The sequence below is a fragment of the Miniopterus natalensis genome, chromosome 3 (genome assembly GCF_054644295.1).
Source record: "Miniopterus natalensis isolate mMinNat1 chromosome 3, mMinNat1.hap1, whole genome shotgun sequence".
NCBI classification, from domain to species: Eukaryota; Metazoa; Chordata; class Mammalia; order Chiroptera; family Miniopteridae; genus Miniopterus; species Miniopterus natalensis.
The window spans coordinates 87,480,061-87,499,418 of record NC_142083.1 but is presented as its reverse complement, the minus strand read 5'-3'; the positions used below and the strand labels follow the sequence as shown (position 1 = coordinate 87,499,418).

Below are 19,358 nucleotides of genomic sequence, written 5' to 3'. Positions count from 1 at the left end.
AAATCCTCACTCACCAGAGGATATGTCTATTGATTTTAGAGAGAGGAAGGGGGGAGAGAGAGAGAAAAACACCTATGAGAGGGAGAAACATCCATCAGTTGCCTCTCATACATGCCCCAACCAGGGACCAAACCGACAACCTAGGTACGTGCCTTGACTGGGAATTTAACCTACGACATTGGGTGCATGGTCGATGCTCCAACCAACTGAGCCACACCAACCAGGGCAGAAGATATATTTCTCAGTAAATGTTAGATATTCATGATCAAAGCTGAAAAGTACCTCTGAATGTTGTTACTAAACTACTGAGAGCAAAGATCCTCATGGTGCATTCCCCTATTTCAGAAAAGACACAACAATCATACAAGAAAAAGGAAGGTAAGGCCTCATTAGGACCCTGTGTATCTCCTAAGGTAGATTGGTAGCCCTTTTCCTAGGGAAATACCTGGCAGGCTTCACGTAAGAGGTTCTCCCAATAACCTAACACTCCAGTCAAAGGTTGTATTTATACAGCTCATTAAGAAATTTTTTTTATACTTTTGACACTCATTACACTCATAATCGTCCACCAAAGCTACTCTATAACAAGAGATAAACACTCCATTCTAAAGGATGAATAATAATTAGGTACTGCTCAGCACTGTGCTCTTTACGGGTCTAATTTTAGAGCATAATTAATCCTGTTGAAGCTGCATAAGATAAGTGAAATATTTATGCAGTTGTGTTAATTTATGTATTTACTCCTAGAGAGATATCAGAATTGGACATAGCTTTCCGGGAAGATTATGTTAAGATGCCCCCTGGAGCAACGTCACTTTCTTTCCGATGTCTTTGCCTCCAGATGGTCTCTAAAGATGAAACTGAAAAGACACATTCCCCAACCCTGACAGTCTGACCAGGAGAGCAATGAGCCAGAACATATTTATAAGAATCTAGACACTCAGCTAATAAAAGGAACATGCCTCTGGCCTATCTGAATGCCTTTACTTTTTATTTTTTATTTGCCAAAAGGAGAACATTTTCTGTTGTTTCCATGATACTAACTTGGCCATATTATCACCAATACCACACTAAATAAGGTGTGTTGAATATTGGGGTTGTGGGCGGACAGTGATGATGATGATGATGAGAAAGAGGAAGAGGAGGAGGGTGGTGATGATGGTGATGATGGTGATGACAGTGGTAATTATGATGGTGATGATAATGGTGTGGTGTTGGTGATGCTGATATGGTGTTGGTGGTGATGGTCATGATAATGATGATGGTGGTCATGATGGGGTTGGTGATGATGATGGCAATGATGATGAAGGTGATGATGGTGATGATAATGGTGTTGGTGATGCTGATATGGTGTTGGTGGTGGTGGTCATGATGGGGTTGGCGATGATGATGGCAATGATGATGAAGGTGATGATGGTGATGATAATGGTGTTGGTGATGCTGATATGGTGTTGGTGGTGATGGTCATGATAATGATGATGGTGGTCATGATGGGGTTGGTGATGATGATGGCAATGATGATGATGGTGATGATGGTGATGATAATGGAGTTGGTGATGATGATGATGATGGTGGTAGTGATGATAATGTTGATGGTGATGATGATAACAGTGGCGATGATGATGGTGATGTTGATAATAACATTGTTGGTGATGGTGATGGGAACAGTTACCATTTATTGAACCATTTCTATTTTCAGGTACTGTGTTAGCTAAGCTCTTCACATGCATTGTCTCATTTCATCCTCACACTAATCTTATCCAGTAAATATTTTTATATTCATTCACAGATGAGGCTAAGAAAATCACTTCTTTCACAAAAGTATTTATAAATGGGACAAAAGGTTTAGTTCAGATATGCACTAAATTACTCCTTCCTAAAAGGTCTACAAATCTCAAGTGTCTAATTAGCCAACTTTGAAAATCATCTTAGAGAACTAAATGTATCAGGAGTTTACATGATTTACCCCCTTCTAGATTAAGGCCCTTTAAGTAGAGGCTTTGCCCCTTATTAGGTAGGGGGCTCACAAGCCCTCTGAGCTTCAGTTTCTCCTCTGTGAAATGGGTATAAGCAATATTTCACTTCACAAGGTTTATGAATATTAAATTAAAGAACACATGTAATGTATCCAGTATGGTAACTGGCATATCCTGTTCCCTAAATATGTTGCTGTTTCACATCAGATTCTGCATGAGTGACAGCTACGGTGGGTAGGAGTACAGTTACAGCTCATTATTTGACAGCTACCCATCATATTTAAAAGTTTCTTGTCAAATGAAACACATCCCAACACTAATCGTTCATCCATGTGCGTATTTATTCATGAAATCCTTCATTGACCAGTTATCTGTTATGTTCAGTATTTTGTGCTGTTTACTGTTGCAAACAATACTCTTGTTTGCTGAGTAGTTCACTCCATGTAGCTTAGGAACCCACTGTGGTAGACGGAGCGATTAGCCCCAATCCTTCATTCCTGTTTGTGTCCACACCCCTTGTCATATAGCTCCAAAACTCTCATGAAAGGTAGAGCATACCTCTGTTCCCTTGACCTTGGGCGTGGCCATCTGACTTGGTTTAGACAGAAGGGTGTCAGTAGATGTGAATGTGACAAAGCAGCAACTTGAAATGTGCGTGTGCAGTTAGGTGTTCCTTTCTGTGCCTGTGACATAGCTGAGAAAAGAGCTTCTCTTAGGTGGTCACTGACCTTTCAGCCTGAGACCTGATATAAACACAGGAGGAGCAGAGACCACGCAGTGGATCCTCGGGCCTGCAGAGGGAGCAGAGTCACCGGAGCCATCACAGCCTGAGGCAGAGCTTCTCCCCTCAGCCTGCACTCCCACAAGCAACGTAAATGCTTATTGCTGTAGGCCTGGGGGGCCTCACAGCGACAGGCAGCCAACACAGCCACAGAGCACCACTGCACAGCAGACGACATGGCTCGCGACCTGAGGAAGCTACAAATGTCCTATAGGGAATTCAAAGAATTGGATGTTCTTATTTGGGAGTTAAATATAACACACATGTAGATTTCTGGATGGCACTGTGAGAATTGGGGTTCAATTCTGAAGGAAGGAAGGAAGAAGAGAAGCTGCAGGGGATGATGTACTTGGTTCAAAGCCACACCAGCCCTAGGCGCTAACCCATTTCATTGCATTTGGCCACAGCAGTTGCCAGACTTTCCTCTCCACTCCAGACAGGCAGAGCATATTCATAACCCCCTGACTGCACCTCCCCTCCTTCTGGAATACAGCTCTGCCCTGTGTCCTGAGTGTCTATACCCGACTCACACGCAAGTTTTCCACGTTAACCTGCCATCTCTGCTGGCTTTGTCTTTCCTAGCTCAGTTCTCACAATTCAAGGCGGAACTGACTTGCCATTTGAGCCACGACAGGACTCTAAAAATGATGTCATGGAATAAGGTGCAATGAGATCACCAACTAGGAAATAGAAGACAGGCAGAAGGAAATGCTGCTGGAGACCGAGTGACCCAATGAGCCCCCAGATCACAAGAATGCCATTATCCCATCTGACTGTAATCTCCATGAGGGTGGAAAGTTTTTTGGGTTTTTTTTTGCGTGATAGAAAGTCAAGGAGTGGACTGTAGTGAAAACCCATGAGATTTCTGCTCACTATTCCTTTTCTAGCAGTTGCCTCTCTTTCATTCCTTCCTACGATAGTAATGGGAGATGTGTGTTAGTACAAAGTAACCCCACCCTTTAGTCACTGCTGATGGGTCCTTGACCCGAAATGCAACAGGAATCCTTCCTCTGGAGTTTAAAATTTAAAATTAAGAGACTAGAGATTGGGACTTATTGTGAGCTGGTTATGTAATGTCACTGCTCCAGGGCAGAGTTTTTCAACTCCCACTAACATCTGGGGTCAGATAACTCTGTGTTTTGAGCAATGGGGTAGGGATGTCCCGGGCATGGTAAGATGTTTGCCAGCATCCTTCATCCCTGACCTCTACCCTCTAGATACCAGTAGCAAGAGGCCTCCCAAGTCATGACAATCAAAACTGTCTCCAGACATAGGCAACTGCCCCTGGAGGGCAAAATCCTCCCCCATCTTGAGAACCACCGCTGTAGAGAGAGGACCTATAACTTCATGCCACTGAGGCCCCAGGACTGCCCTAGTTGCTGTTATTTCTCTAAATCTATTCGCTCAACTCTTTCCTAAATTCACTGAGATGGACACTTCTGCATCCCTAAAATAAATTCCTTTAAAAAATGTAGTTATATATAATTGGTTTCCATTATAAGCAACCCAAAGAACCATGGTATCATGTGACAGGCACTCAATAAATACATTTAGTGTACAAGTTCATCACACAAAGATCCGTTAGAAAGCCAATGAAAAAATAGAAAGGGCAAAGATCTCAAGTCCCCCAAAGTAGGGGGTCACCCAAGGCCTTACCATCTCCCACAAACTGGAGCAGGGCCAGGTCTATCTGCCTCTTCCAGGGTGAGCCCTTTTGGAGGGCGATTCCATACCCAGTGGTAGCAAAGATGTACCCACTCCCGATGGTCACCAGCTTGCAGCCTTCGTCCCGCCCAGCCTTGTAATTCAAGACCGCAGCGTCGTAGATGAAAGCATCCAGCTTCCTGCAATGACAAGAAACCAGGGAGTCACGGGAATGGTGGGGTACCATCTCGGGGGCCCAGCTTCCGGGGCCCGAAACAGCCGCACACACCTTCTCTCACACCGGAGACGATGACTCACGGCTGCAACACCCTCTCATCATAAAAGGAGCTATTTTGAATGAAGAGATAAAAGCTAGAACTTTTGTCTCCAAGTTAGAAGAGGCAGCTAAATAAAGACGTGAAGGATCCTTACGCCCGAGTGAGTCAAGAGTTGGGTTTGCTGGTTTGCTAGGCGTTGCCCTGGGCACTCCCAACAGCGGGGAACAGCGGCCCGTTTAGGAGGCTGTGTGAGAACATCGTAAACTGGCGAGGGGCAGCGGGATTGGCCGGGAGCAGGCAGGGCAGAGGGACTAAGTCAGAATAAGGTTTCTTCCTCCCAAAGAAGCATGCCTCCTGGGTATTTATATTACAAAACGTATCACGTAATAACCTTTAGAAGCCAAAATAATATAGAAAATACTAAGAATACAATTAAAATTAAAATTGCCCATAACTCAGAGGCAAACTCTGTTAACATGTTGGTGAACAACTTTCCAAACTATTTTTAAATTGATTTGGGGGGGGCAGAGAAAGAAACATCAATTTGTGGTTCCACTTATTTATGCATTCATTGGTTGATTCTTTTACGTGTCCACATAAAAGATAGAACCCACAACCTTGGCGTATTGGGACAACACTCTAACCAACTGAGCTAGCCGGCCAGGGCCCAACCTTCCAAATGTTTTGTGCGCGCGTGCGCGCACACACACACACACACACACACAGAGGGTCACACATATACATACACATACATCTTTTAAAACGGGTTGGTGACGGTTCTGTAAAGCTTTGTGGGCCATACGGTCTCTGTTGCAACCACTCAACTCTGCTGTGGTAACATGTTATGGGCTGAATTGTGTCTCCTTCCTCCAAGTTCATATGTTGAAGTCCCAACTCCCAGCAGCTCAGAATATGATCTTATTTGGAGATGGGGTCATTGCAGATGTTATTGTTAAGATGAGGTCATACTGGAGTAGGGAGGGCCCCTCATTTATTACCACTGGTGTCCTTGTAAAAAAGGGGAGCTGTGGGCACAGACACAGGGAGAATGCCATGTGAAGGTTGGAGTGAGGCTGCCACAGGTCTAGGGACTGCGGGAAGCTGGGAGGGAGGCTGGAGCAGCTCCCTCCTTAGCACCTCCAGAGGGAGCACAGCCCTGTCAACACCTTAATCTCGGACTTCCAGGCTCCAGGACTATGAGACAAATAACCTTGTTGTTTAACCTCTCAGTTTGTGGTACACTTTATGGCAGCCCCAGGAACACACACACAGCACGGGAGCAGCCACAGATAATACATAAATGAATGAACTCAGCTCTGATCCAGTAAAAGGCTACTTTCAACAACAGATTGGCCCGTGGGCCGTTGTTTGCCAACCCTTATTTTAACCCCCCAACATGATTATGCCATGCAAACTATTTCACAAATTGCTTTCTTTTCTCATTTCACACCACACATAGTGAGCATGTTTCATGTCAACAAACATAGCACTTTTCTGGGATACATTTATTTTTATTGAGGTATAATTTATATGAAAGAAAGTGCTAGGTAAAATTTGACATATCTGCACATCCTTGAAATCACTATGCAGATCAAGGCATAGAACACTGTCACCCTCTCAGAAGTCCTGTATGCCCCTCCCAATCAGCCCCCCACAAAGGCCAGCGTCCTGTAACCCCCTCCAGGGCAGGGCTGGGCCTGGTCCCTGACCTTTGTCCTCTAAATCCCTACTAGCGGGGAATGCATATCATCTCCAATTTTTGTTTTGGTTTTTCTGTTAATCCTCACCAGGGGATATTTTTTTCCATTGGGTTTTTTTTAGAGAGAGTAGAAGGAAGAGAGAGGGAAACATCAATGTGAGAGAGACACATCGACTGGCTGCCTGCCGCACGTGCCCTGACTGGGGCCAGGGATGGAACCTGCAACCCAGGTACCTGCCCTTGATTGGAAATGGAAACCCAGTGCACTGGCTGATGCTCTAGGTACTGAGCTACACCGGCCAGGGCACTTGTTTGCAATTTTTAAAGTTATTTAACAGGGCTAGAATGATCACCATTGATCAAGGGGATGGATAGTCAGCTCTAAAGGAGGTAGGAAAATGAAATTGGGGATCACTCAACCTCCTGGCACTTTCTCAACTTTACTGCCTTTCTGTCTTTAACAAGAAAACATAAAACAGTGAAGCAAAGAAAAATAAAAGTGGCAGGGAAAGGATGTAAAAAGCTGCCTTCTTTCAGAGACAGCTGCTGAAGGATGCCCTATAGGAACAAAACTATTTGGGAGGTTTACGGCTGCATTCTTCATTTTAATTTTCTGTTTCTGTAATGGTAGAGGTGGGGTGTGACTACAGGGCTTGTCTCACCAACAGAAAGACCCTAAAGCTTTTATCCATGGCTGCAGGACGGGAGACGTGGTTTTATACTCTGAGAGCATTCAAAGGGGGTCAGATCATCCAAGCAGAAGAGGAAGAAATCTGGGCACTGTCAATGGTGATGGTGAACCAGAGCCGAGAAACCAGCAGGAAACAGCCTTTCTGGAGAGCTAGCAATACCGAGACCTGTGGAAATATGGGCCAGGGAGTTTTAAAAGGTCGGTTTGTATGTGATGGCTGCAGCGGGGGTGACAGGAGCAGTGGATGAGCAGGGAGAAGAGATCTGAGTTCTAGTCAAGCTTCGGATGATGGTGCGTCCTCAGGAAAGTCACTTCCTTCTTTTGTTTTGTTACTCTTCACCCCAGGATATTTTTTTTCCATTGATTTTTTTAGAGAGAGTGGAAGGGAGGGAGGAAGGGGGAGAGAGAAAGAGAGAGAGAGAAACATTGATGTGAGAGAGACACATCAATTGGCTGCCTCCCACACAAGCCCCAACTGGGGCTGGGGATCGAACCTGCAACCCAGGTACATGCCCTTGACTGGGAATCGAACCCAAGACCCTTCGATGTGCAGGCTGACACTCTAACCACTGAGCCACACTGGCCAGGGTTCCTTCCTTCTTTTGTATGGCTGGTGGTCCTGCTGAGATGCTCACCCGGCTGTAGCATTCCCTAATTCTGCAAGCCAGCAGTCACCTTCTGTCACTCTTCATAGGGAAGCTGACATTCTGGATAACACTTGTTTTCTGAAGACATCAGGTCACGGATGGCATTTGTCCTCTGATGAAGTGGGGTGCTTGCAACGTCCACACTTTACATATCAAAGTTGCCATGGAGGTGCCGAGAACCTGGGTTTTATTAAGACTTTCTAAGCCTCACCCAAATCTTTTCTCTCAATTCCTCAAAAAATAAACAGAAGTACACATATATGGGCGCGCAGGGGCATTCGAATGTGAAGGCCACAAGCTGGCATTCACGGGGTGAAAGTTTCCCCATCCTGTTAGCTGCCGCATGCTGATGCATTTCAGGGATAGAAATCTAAAACTGTACCCGGCAACCACACGAGACGGACCCGAGAGTGGTTTAAATTGTTAAGCACAGATTTCAGCAAATCGATACTATATTTCATGACAAATCTTTTTTTCAATGGAAATAAAAGTATTCCCATGTTAAAAAGAAAAAAAATTTAAAATCGCTGACATCCTCAAGAGTGGGCTTTGTGGTCAAAGTCCTTGAGCAAAGAGTGGACAATATTTGCCCTTTGTGGGCTGCTGGGAGTAAGGCAAGGTCATATAAATAACACGTGTGTGCAGTGATTGGCATGTAACAAATGCTCAAGACACATGGGTGCATCCAATCAGATTTGGATTTTATGGCAAAGGGGCTCACAGCTTTTATGCATGCTCCGTGACAAATCCAGTCCTAAATATTTTATATGCGTTATCCCATGTCATTTCCCCCTCTTCGCTATGCATCCCACTGGGAGATGGGAAACTGAGTCACCGAGCGGTAAAGTGACTCTTCGCCACGACCCAGCCTAGATGTGTGAGAGCAGCCTTTGGACTTACAGAGTCTGACGCCAAAGGCCGCAGAATAACCGCTACGGCCACGGGAGCCCTGAGGCCTGTCACTTTGTTTAGACGGGGGACGTGGAGGCGAGGTCGGCTACAGCTTCCCGTTGAAGGTAAAGGTAAGGAGGAGGGAAGGCCACCTGAAACTGAAGCCCAGTTCACACAAGAGCACTGGGGGGACTGGAGCTGGGATTGCTGCCAACAGCGATATATTAGGCTGTCGTGTGGCAACGGGCAGCTCTGGGTTTGGGCCGTCGCAGAGATGAATGGTTGGCGGGGGACAGAGGCCTCAGAGCTCAGGGCAGTCAGTCCTCAAGCAGACCTGACGGCTGGGTGCCTGAGGACTCACAGGTAAGGAACCCATCTTTGTCCCCACCTTCCCAGCTCCTGCTGAGGTCGCATGGCTGTCACTGGCTAGTGCTTCTCCCACTGGGTGGAGGAGACTCGAAGATCAGGATCAAAGACCCCGTGATGGGGACAGAGCCCCCACCCAGCCCAACTCTACTCCCTACAGGGGGCTGATCATTTCTTCAAACATCTGTGACAAATGAAACGACACCTCGGCCCCCCAACATGAGGGCTGAAACTGAACTGGAGCCTGAAATGAATGCCGCGCTGGCTTCGTGACATGCCCACCCCCCTGCCAGGCATCATAGAGGCTGTGTGGGTCACCCTCTCCCTGTCACCGGCAGTCCTCAAGGAAAGCAAGTGATTAAAAATGACAGTAATTCAGAATGAGAGGGGGAAATAAGACCTCCTTTCTGTAAATTTGCAAAGAAGCAAAGTAAGGAAGACTGTCACGTGTGCCCCATGATACTTTAACCTACAAGCTTCCTGCCAGGTTTCCCGACAGCTTTGAAGAGCTGCCGCAGCTGGCTGGAGTGTGCAGATCGGGTCCTGTGACTTCATGGGTCTTCCTTGTACCTGCATGAGGGCCTGAAAGTTCACTCTGGTCCCAAGACTGTGGGCAAATCCGATTCCCCCCACACAAAGGAGGACCATGCCCTCTTTGAGTGGGAACTTGCATTGTCAAGTGGCTTGACATTTCCTAATCAAAAGTTTCCGGTTTTAGCCCCTCATCTCCTTATGCCTGTTTTCAGAGACTCTCTGGGGGGTCTCAGCATATTTAAAGGCTAATTATATAGTTAAAGTTAATTATTCATTCATTAACATTCAAGAGGCCTTGAAAAAGACATTGACTTGCTCTGGCGAATTAATGAATTAATGAAACCTCCGTGTGTGTGTGTGTGTGTGTGTGTGTGTGTGTGTGTGTGTGTGTGTGTTGGAGGTCTAAAGCGTTACTGAAAATTAAACATCTCTTTGATAACAACTGAATGTATTTTTTTAGGCCGCATTAAAGCCTTGCCAGGAAGAGAAGCACATCGCCCAGCAATTTAGGCCAGTTGGCATGTCTGGGCACCTGTGGAACAGGGATGAAGTTCGGATCCACCTCTGCCAGCTCTGTGAGTGAGGCTTCGCGCTGGGACCTCTTGGAGTGTCTCATCTGTAAGACGGGGAAATGCCAGCTTTCTCACAGGGATGGCTCTTGGATGGGTGAAAAGGGAAGTGAAGGTGTTCTGTAAATTGCAGATCCTGGTGCAAATCCAGGAGACTGTTGTGGCAGTGATGACTTCATTGGGCAGGGGAGCAATGGTAATGCAGACCGTCTTCAAGCACCCAGACAGGGGGCTATTTTGGGGTGAAGGGCATTCTTGGGCCCAAGAGTGGTACCGCTGAGGCATGACAACCTTTTCAAGCCGCTACTTAGGCAAGAACCACTCAACATGCACAGAAACTGTACCTGCCATCAGCACAGGGTGGTCTAAAACTGGCTTTAGGAAAGAGGCTGAGAATCCCATTTTGACTCTAAATTTGTGAATACAAAGTTGGATGCATTTTCAATAAGGAAGCATTTTTCAGAGCAAACTCCATTAAGCTAATTTAATTCCTAGACTGATGTCTTGCACAGCATAGCTAAATTGTTTCCCTTTTTTTTTTAAATTTTGTTTTGAAACTATTTTCACTGTGATCAATTCTTTGGTGCTTAAATTTTATAAGGCTTTGATTCATTAATCAACATTCGAACCATAACAAATTTTACTGATTTTATAACTTCTGCCCTTTGACCTTTCTTTTGTGGTTATTATTTCCATCAAGCCCAGAGCTCCTGGGTCAAAACTGTGCAGAGATCCAAAACTGGCCAAGAAGATTGGAGTCATCCTTAGTCAATTACAGATCTCACCCTGTGTGCCTCTAGCTGTTGTGAGTTTAATTTGTGTTAATTATCTCTACAAGTAACAGTTGGGTAAAAATAAAAAAAAAAGACTGATGGCTAATATTTATTTTTTAACTGAGAAAACTGAGTGATTTTGTAAGACAGAGACAGAGGCAGAGAGGCAGAGATGGAGGGAGGGAGTGATGCAGAAGAAGGCAGGCACCTAGTAAAACAAAGACAGTGAGAGAGAAGAGAAAGACCAGGAGAGCGAGGAAAAGAGACCAGAAAACTCAGAGAGGAGCTAACAGAGACAAAGAGGGAGGGAGGGAAGGTAGGAGACACGCAGGGAGGAGGAGAGGGGGGAGGGAGAGTGCACACATTTGCTTATTGACTAATAACCTCAAAAACCGGAAAGAGAAAATGATACAGCAGACCCCTGCTTTGTTTCTGTTAAATTTAACATTAGACCCAAACTAACCATGTCTAAGGAGTTGATAGATCATGTAATGAAGTCTTTTAATTTTCCAGATGAGGAAACTGAGGCCCAGAGATCTTTACCCAAGGTGTCCCACAGTCAGCAATCCCAGACCAGTGTACCACTTGCTAAAGCAATGGGCCTTCGGGCAGCACTGCAGGGCTTCCCAAATCCCAGGGCAAGTCCCCGGGTGGGGCATGGGGTCAGAGGAGCAGCACACGCCATGGAGGGCAAGTCTGTGCACTTCTCTAAGCCTTGATTTCCCCACGTGCCCAGAAGGCGAACAATCTGTCCCACGTAGTTATACACCACTTCAAGGCATTGGCTGTGAATTTGCTATAAATTTGCTTGGTGAATCATAAAGCATTGCAAATGCTATTCTCTCCTCATGCTACAACTCATGTTCTAACATAGGAAAAGTATTGACTCCTTCTGGAGTATAAATATTTTATAGAGTTCTTTAGAAAATACTCCTCTAGGGTTGGGATCAGAGCTGACCAATTACTGCCAATTCCAAGGTGCAGAGTAGATAGTAAAGAATGCTCGAAACCGTTTTCTTTGTTCAGACTTTTCTTGAATGTTTACTATGGGCCAGACACTGTACTCTGCATATTGCATTTAAACCATCCAATGGACTCCCATGTGGGGGAACTAAAATTAGCATCATGTTGTAAAAGAGAAAACTGGGCTTGAAGAGGTTAACTTGTCCAAGGTCCCACAGCTGGACGTTAGCAGAGGGAACTCGAATCCAGGATGCTTAGCCTTTAAGCATCACATTATGCTGGATATGATTAATGATGCTGCTGAACTTGTCACACACCAGGACTACAAGAGAGGGAATCTCAAAGGCCAGAAACATGAAAATGAGAGAGACAATGAGAATAGAATCAATATTTGGTAAAAACCCTGTTATGTGTTGGACCCAGTGCCGAGTACTTGCCCTAAGTCAGTTCATTCAGTTCTCAAAGGAATTCCAGAAGGCAGGCTCAGAGAAGTTATTTAATTTGCCAAAGGTCACACAGCTGGTCATTATCGGAACCAGTGCAGGAAGCTAGGTATTTCTCACTCCGAAGTCCATGTTCTATACCAGGAGGCCGGCCACTCAGAAAATAAATAAGTCAATCAATCAATCAATTGGCTGAGTAAGACTAAAATTTTCAAGATAGTATGAATACTCTGACCCAGAAAATCTACTTCTTGTGATCATTCCTAGAGAACGACGTGTGGAAGTGCACAGAGGACTCATCGAGATTTTCAATACAGCCACCTGACTAATATCCCCCAGAGGGAAATGGTTAAATAAATTACAATGCATGCATTCTATGAATTGTTTCCAGCAGTTCATGGTAATGAGGGCAAAGACACCTACAGACATGGAAGGCTCTTCAAAACATATGATTAATTGAAAACCCAGCTGTGACATATTGCATAGTTTGATAGCATCCCACAGAATGAAATTTTATAATTATGTGTAGAAATAGGAATATATGCAAATGAATAACAAAGGTCTGGGAGAAATGGCAAGAAATCAAACAGAGAGCAGTGCCTAATTGGTGGAGAGTTGTGGTTTGGGATTGGAACATGGTCAAGGAGATGCTTATATACTTGTATTTTTTATTTTTTACAATGACAATCTATTTTTAATAAGAAGCAATACAGCACAGTGGTTAAGGGCACACATGCTAGAGCCAGTTCAAATCCTAGCTCCGAAGCTGACCAGCACTCGCCTGGACAAGTCACTTAACCTCTCTGGACGACAGTAACCTTGTGTATGCAATGGAGATGTCAGGCATCCCAACCTCAGGGGGCCACTATGAAAAATTAAAAGAGGAATTATAGGTAAAGTGCTTATACCAGCGCCTGGCACAGAGTGAGGACCACCAAACACTGAGATTAAGAGGCAGGGATGGAGAAGGCACAGAAAACCAGCCAGCACAATGGTGGTCATGTCACTTGATGATGGGAATTCATGTGCAAGAACCCCTATTGCATGTGTCACCGGGCAGCAGGCGGGTATGGCGTCACTCCCTGCAGCACCCACTCAGTGGAGCCCTGAGTGGTGAGGCCTCGCTCTCCCACCCCACCCCCCGCCCAGGCGCCAGAGCAGAGCTTTCTCTCCTGTGCTGAGGTTGGATACCTGTCAGAAGATGATGTTGGGAGAACCACACCGTAACCCAGGTGACTATTGTGGGTTAAAGTGTCCCCAACAAAATTCATGTCCACCTGAAAACTCAGAATATGACCTTATATAGAAATAGGGTCTTTGCAGATGTAATTAGTTAAGGACCTCGAAATGAAATCATCCTGGATTTAAAGGGGCCTAAATCCAATGACTTAGAAGAAGAATCTTTTATAAGAAGAGGAGACCGAGGTCAAGACCGGAGAGATGAGACCACAAGCCAAGGAGCACCTGGAGCCCTCAGAAGCTGGACCAGGCAAGGAAGGATCCTCCCCTAGAGACTGGGGAGGTGCGTGGCCCTGCAACACTTTGAGTTTGGACTTCTGGTGTCCAGAACTGTGAGAGAATAAATTTCTATTGCTTTAAACCCCCAGTTTGTGGTAACTTGTTATGGCAGCTTCAGGAAACTACTACAGCTTCAGGGGTAACCTGAAGGGGTGGTACCTGGATTTCTGTCACTCCTCCGCCTGCATTTTCTCAATGGAAGGAAACTGGAGGTGCCAGGGCAGGCGCAGCTGCTCAGGGTCGGCCAGGGGCACTTACTAGGGGCTGTAACAGGGTCTCCCAATGCGTGCTGAGGTCTTCCACAGCCCGAGCTAGCCCACCCTGGGAAAACGCACTCCACCTGCTGCTAGACCAAGACATCGCAAGAGATCGCAGGCTGATGCTTTAACATCGTGACTGTTTTAGCACCTGGGTCAGTGGAAACCTGTTTACAATTTTCACAGTGGAGAAAGGAAGCACAGCACTGAGATTTTCTGAATCTGAGCTGCTGGTGGGCAAAAGCAGCCAGCTCCCTGGTTCTAGTTTTGCCACCTCATAAGGAAGGGGCCCCACCCTGCCCAGGATGGCTCGCTTGTCAGCACAAGCAGAGTTAGCCCATCATGGGTAGAAAGAGGTGTTGGGTTGAGTTTGAACGCTGGCTCTGCCACTCACTGAACCTTTGAATGAGTTGCTTCTGCCTCAGTTTCCTCTTCTGTAAAATGGAGAGAACGCCTGTTTGGCAGAGTTGAGTCAGAATGAAATGAGGTCATATATTTGAGGTCATCTGGAATGTCCAGCAATCAAAAAGAAGAGGCGCTCTCTAGGGAGATGACATCTCCTGGGAGCTGCTGCTTCTTCAGCCTCCCCAGGAGGCCCTTCCTAACCAGGTGCATCCCAACAGGAGGAACACATCCTTCTCTTGCTTTATTTCCCCTGTGAGTTCATTTCTTTTCTCCACCTCAATGGAAGGAGAAGTATCACCCCTTTTTAAAGCAGTTTGATGCTTTCAAAGAAAAAAGAGACATTTTAAAGTAAGAGCAAAATTGGTTCTGGGCTTTGTATAATAGCAGGCAATTAGAAACAGGCTAACTGTGCAATGTTACAGGAATATTCATATTTACTCTTTTAAGATGTGACACTAAGCATGGGCTCCAGAGCAAGTGTGGCCTCAGACAAGCTACTAAACCTCTCTATGCCTACTCCCTCCATGCTAGTCATTGTCTCATAGGGTTGTTATGAGGTTTAGAGAGGATAATGCAGGCGCAACATTCTGAACAAACGGTACCTGGAGCATAGGCAGGCTCCCAATAAATGTGATCTGTTAGCTAGAAGTACCTCGCCTCGTTCCCAAAACAACGCAGGTAGCTTACTCAAATTGCAGTAGAATAAGATTTTAGCATACTGGTAAAGAAAGCCATTCGAGTGGAGTGAAACCACAGGTGGAATAGCAGCGAAGGCCTTGGGGAAAGACCAGAAGCAGATCTTCAGGACATAAGCTCTTCCCAGTTGCTAACAGAGGATCATAAATTAAGCTCTGAATTATGCACTAGCCCAAGCGAAAGGAAAACTGTAAGTAGTTTCAGGAATCGTGTTTTCCACAAGATAAAAGCAGGCCTTATAGTGAAGAAAAACAATGCCGTTCGCAGCACAGAAGCCTGTGAAATGACGTAGGATGACATTCTCGGCAAATTGGTCTACAACAGCGGGATCAGCAAGCCTGCAAAAAAGAACCGCTCCTCGTAGGGCCCTCCAACGCCAGCCAAAGTATGATGAAAATGCAGAGCAGTCAACGTTAATTAATATTCCTCTAGCTCAGTGAAATATCACCTAGTCATTAATAGTGAAAACTGTCCAACAAAATGGTACAGATTTAACTGAGGAAAGCAAAACACAGACTTACACGTGCACTATTCAACGTGTGGACACATGTGGACAGATACCCCAAGGAAATGCAGGAAGAGATGAAGAATTATGTTCAGAAGAAACATTTTCCCTGATTATTAGAAGTAATACTTTTGTTGCAGAAAATTTGTCAAATATAAAAGAAGAAGGAAAAGACCATAATCCTATTCATCTAGCAAGATCTCTGATAACATTTAAAAATATATATGTCTTTATTGATTTCAGAGAGAGGAAGGGAGAGGGAGAGAGAGAGAAACATCAATGATGAGAGAGCCATTGATCGGCTGCCTCCTGCACACCCCCAACTGGGGATCGAGCCCGCAACCCGGACACGTGCCCTGACCGGGAATCGAACCACAATCTCCGGGGTCCTGGGTCGATGCTCAACCTCTGAGCCACACCAGCTGGGCTCTCTGATAACATTTTGATGTATTTCATTTTACTCTCCTTTCTCTTTCTTTCTCTCTCTATCTCCACATTTACAGAATTGAGATGTCACTTTATTTAATTTTCTCCCCATTTTTTTCTATTTTTTAATGCCTTATGGGTGGCCTTGAAATTCTGTTACTATAATTTTAATAGGGTTTAATAAGAAATAATTCCAAGTAAAAAAAAAAAAAAGATGTTTGTGCTTTTATTAAGGAAAAAAATTCCTAAGTCTATGATGTGGTAGCAATTATTTTTGAGCTTTATTTGCAGTGTGGAGGTGGATCTCAGAAACCAGGTCATTGTCGATCTGATTTTCTCAGGAGATGATGCTATCCCATTTAGGAGAACAGCTCACTGAACCCTGATGTCTATGTGCTTTCGAACTCAGCCGCTGAAAATGAACCCTCGGAGTTTGATTCTGCCTGACTGATAAAATACAGCTTATAAAACCTGCTCAAATGGCATCCTTGAAAGAGCTTGCTCTGCATAGCCACTAAACTTCATTGAGGATTCCTCTACCTTCCTGATCTACCTTTGCCTTGGAAATTTCTACATCCTGGATCGGTTTCTTTTGAGGATGGAAATGAGGATGCTGTGATCTTGTCGCAATTAATAAATTAATAAATATATATTATGTAATACATGCATTTTTGTATACAGTATTAAGTATGCCTATATACATGAGTATATCAAATATATATTCTCAGTTTCCAATTCTCCCCTAAACTCTAATCTCACATATCCAACTGCTTACAGGCATTGGCAAGTGAGGAGGCGAGCCTACCTCCTACACTTAATGCTATAATGTAGTTTCTGAGCTAAAAAGCCTGTTGGGTAACGAGTTACCCCTATGGAGCCTCAGGTTCTTCATCTCTTAAAGGGGCTAATGATGGTACTCAGCTCCTAGGAGCACTGTGAGGATTAAATGAGATTATGCATGAGGCTCAGGGCTTCATGTCACTTATTGTTAGGTTTCAATAAATGCAAAGATGATGTGGAAATATGATGTTGTCCCCAAGGCACTTCCAACTTAACATGCTCAAGCCTAAACTCATGTTCCTCTACGCCCCCGTCTCTCTTGAAATGTCCTTTCTCTTTCTGGTTCTACCCACTCCAGAGAGAACATCTCTCAATAGTCACCCGATGAGCCTCTCAAAGCCCATGCACTACCTGTATCTGAGGCACTAGAAATGCTAATAAAACATGGGTTCCTGGACCCCACAGGCTTTCAAAATCTGTGCTCCCTAACAGGAGTTCAATGCTCACCTTTGCTATGAAGACAGTTCTGACATTTGCAGGTAGATGTGATCACCCCATTCCTTTAATTTTTATAAACACATTATTGAGTAAAATTTGAGCCTTGCAAAAAATAAAGAAAGCCTATTGGTCAAAAGACAATCCTGCCTTCTAATTCTCTCAAACTACTGAATGTAAAAAAAGTCAAAGATGCTTCTCTGTTTTCCAACATCGTTGAGCTAGAAATAAAATCAGATAGGAAACTAAGAGGCCAGAGGGCTAAAGATTGATGCTTCTACAAGAAATGGGGACTTTTTCAGAAATATTTATACACATAATTGTACATAAAATCAATTAAAATAAAAAGTCATCCCACTGTGTCTTGAAATATGAGGCTCCTTGGAGTCCTAGGGATGTTGATAGTTTCATTTAAACCTGGCAGAAGTGCTATGCTTGCAGTTTCGCCCACTTGCCAAAACTTCGTGGAGAGCATTGGCTCCTGATGACTGAGCATTTGTAAATCTAAATCTGTCCCCGCTCATTTCAGCTCCAGTTCCCTCTTCTAGAGCAGATGTTCCCAAATCTATCAGCACACAGCAGAATCAGCCGAAGAGCTGGTGAGAGCATGCAGATTCCCAGGCCCTGCCCCAAAAGTCTGATTCTGTGGGCTCAGTGGGGTTCAGGATCAACATTTTCACTAGCACCCCCACTGATTCAGACTCAGGCTAAGATTTGAGAGACACTGGTCTAGAAACCTGGGGTCACGACCAGCTCACCTGCATTTGGTTCAGGAGCAACCCCCCCATTCCAACAGATCTATTCCCCAAAAATCCTATTTCTGTTGATTGCACATCAAATCCTATTTTCTCACTGATTTACCTGATAATTTCTGGAATGCTTTATCTGGAATGCTTTTCATTGTTAATTGAAATTTATTTTAAATTTTAATTAACAGCGAGGCTGAACAACTTAGTTTCAAGTTTCTCGCTGCCTATGTTCTTCTAAAACAATTTTGGATCCCAGAGATAAGCATTCGGTTGATTTAATCTTTATATGCTGTCTCAATAAAATGTGTTCATTAAACTCCTTTAGAAGAACACTTCTAAATTTTAGCATGAATCAAAATCACCCGGGGGGGTGGGGAGGGAAGATGCTTGTTAAAATGCAAATTTATTGGCTCCATCACTGGAGAGAAGGTTCTGTATTGGGCCCAAGCACTTGCATTTTAACAGGTGATGAAAGTAAGGTTAGTCTACTAGCCAGGTTTGGAGATGCCCAGCTTTCAAGTCTTGTTCTAAATCCTTTCTGCAAAACTGACAGCCATTTATATATATAGCATGCCTGGATTTTGAATTTTGGAAAGTTTTAATAAACATTCAAATGTTCAACACAAATAAAAGAATCTTAGAACTATTTTCAGAGATCACAGATTCTAGCCCTTTCATTATTTAGATGGGGAAACTGAGGCACAGAGGTAACACCACTTGTCCAAGGCCACAGCTCCCTAATGATAACAGCCAAGACTCAAACCAAGCTGATACTCTCATTAGACCACAATCCAAAGCCTCTCTTGTGTTCCACGATCTTCCAGGAAGTTACATTTTACAAAGGAGCCTCCCATCTTACTGACACCCTGATGTATATCTATGCACACGACTCACTAAGCAACAGATGGATGACGCTGGGACTTGTGTGTGGATGAGTGGGACCCAGCTGCCAAGGTATGTGCTCTGGGTTGCCTAAGTCAAGGCTCACTGGACTTTAGGCTATTAGGGGTATTAACAATTCAGGAGTGTATGGGGCACCCACCTCTACCTTCCAGAGGGATGGAACCTTCTAGAGCTGCTGCAATATAGTGAAGGCAAATGGCTATTTTTTAAAGCTGGCAGTGGGTCCATGAGGAGTTCATTCTATTATGTATTATTCTTTAAACAGGATACCCTCATATTTACTCTTGCAAAATTATTTTATAATCCATTTCATATTTTGAAATAATCTATTTCATGATGAAAAACCTAAAAAGAAAACATGATGTGGGA

At 44.5% G+C, this 19,358-nt stretch overlaps 1 protein-coding gene across 1 annotated transcript in view; it reads right to left on the bottom strand.

Moving 5' to 3' along the window:
- The window catches only part of GRIN2A (glutamate ionotropic receptor NMDA type subunit 2A), a 342,626-nt gene that overhangs the window by 28,248 nt on the left and 295,020 nt on the right, over window positions 1-19,358 (bottom strand). Inside the window, exon 10 of the mRNA XM_016197618.2 lies at window positions 4,414-4,601. Within this exon, the coding sequence (XP_016053104.2) occupies window positions 4,414-4,601 (188 nt within the window). The remainder of the gene's footprint in view (window positions 1-4,413; window positions 4,602-19,358) is intronic.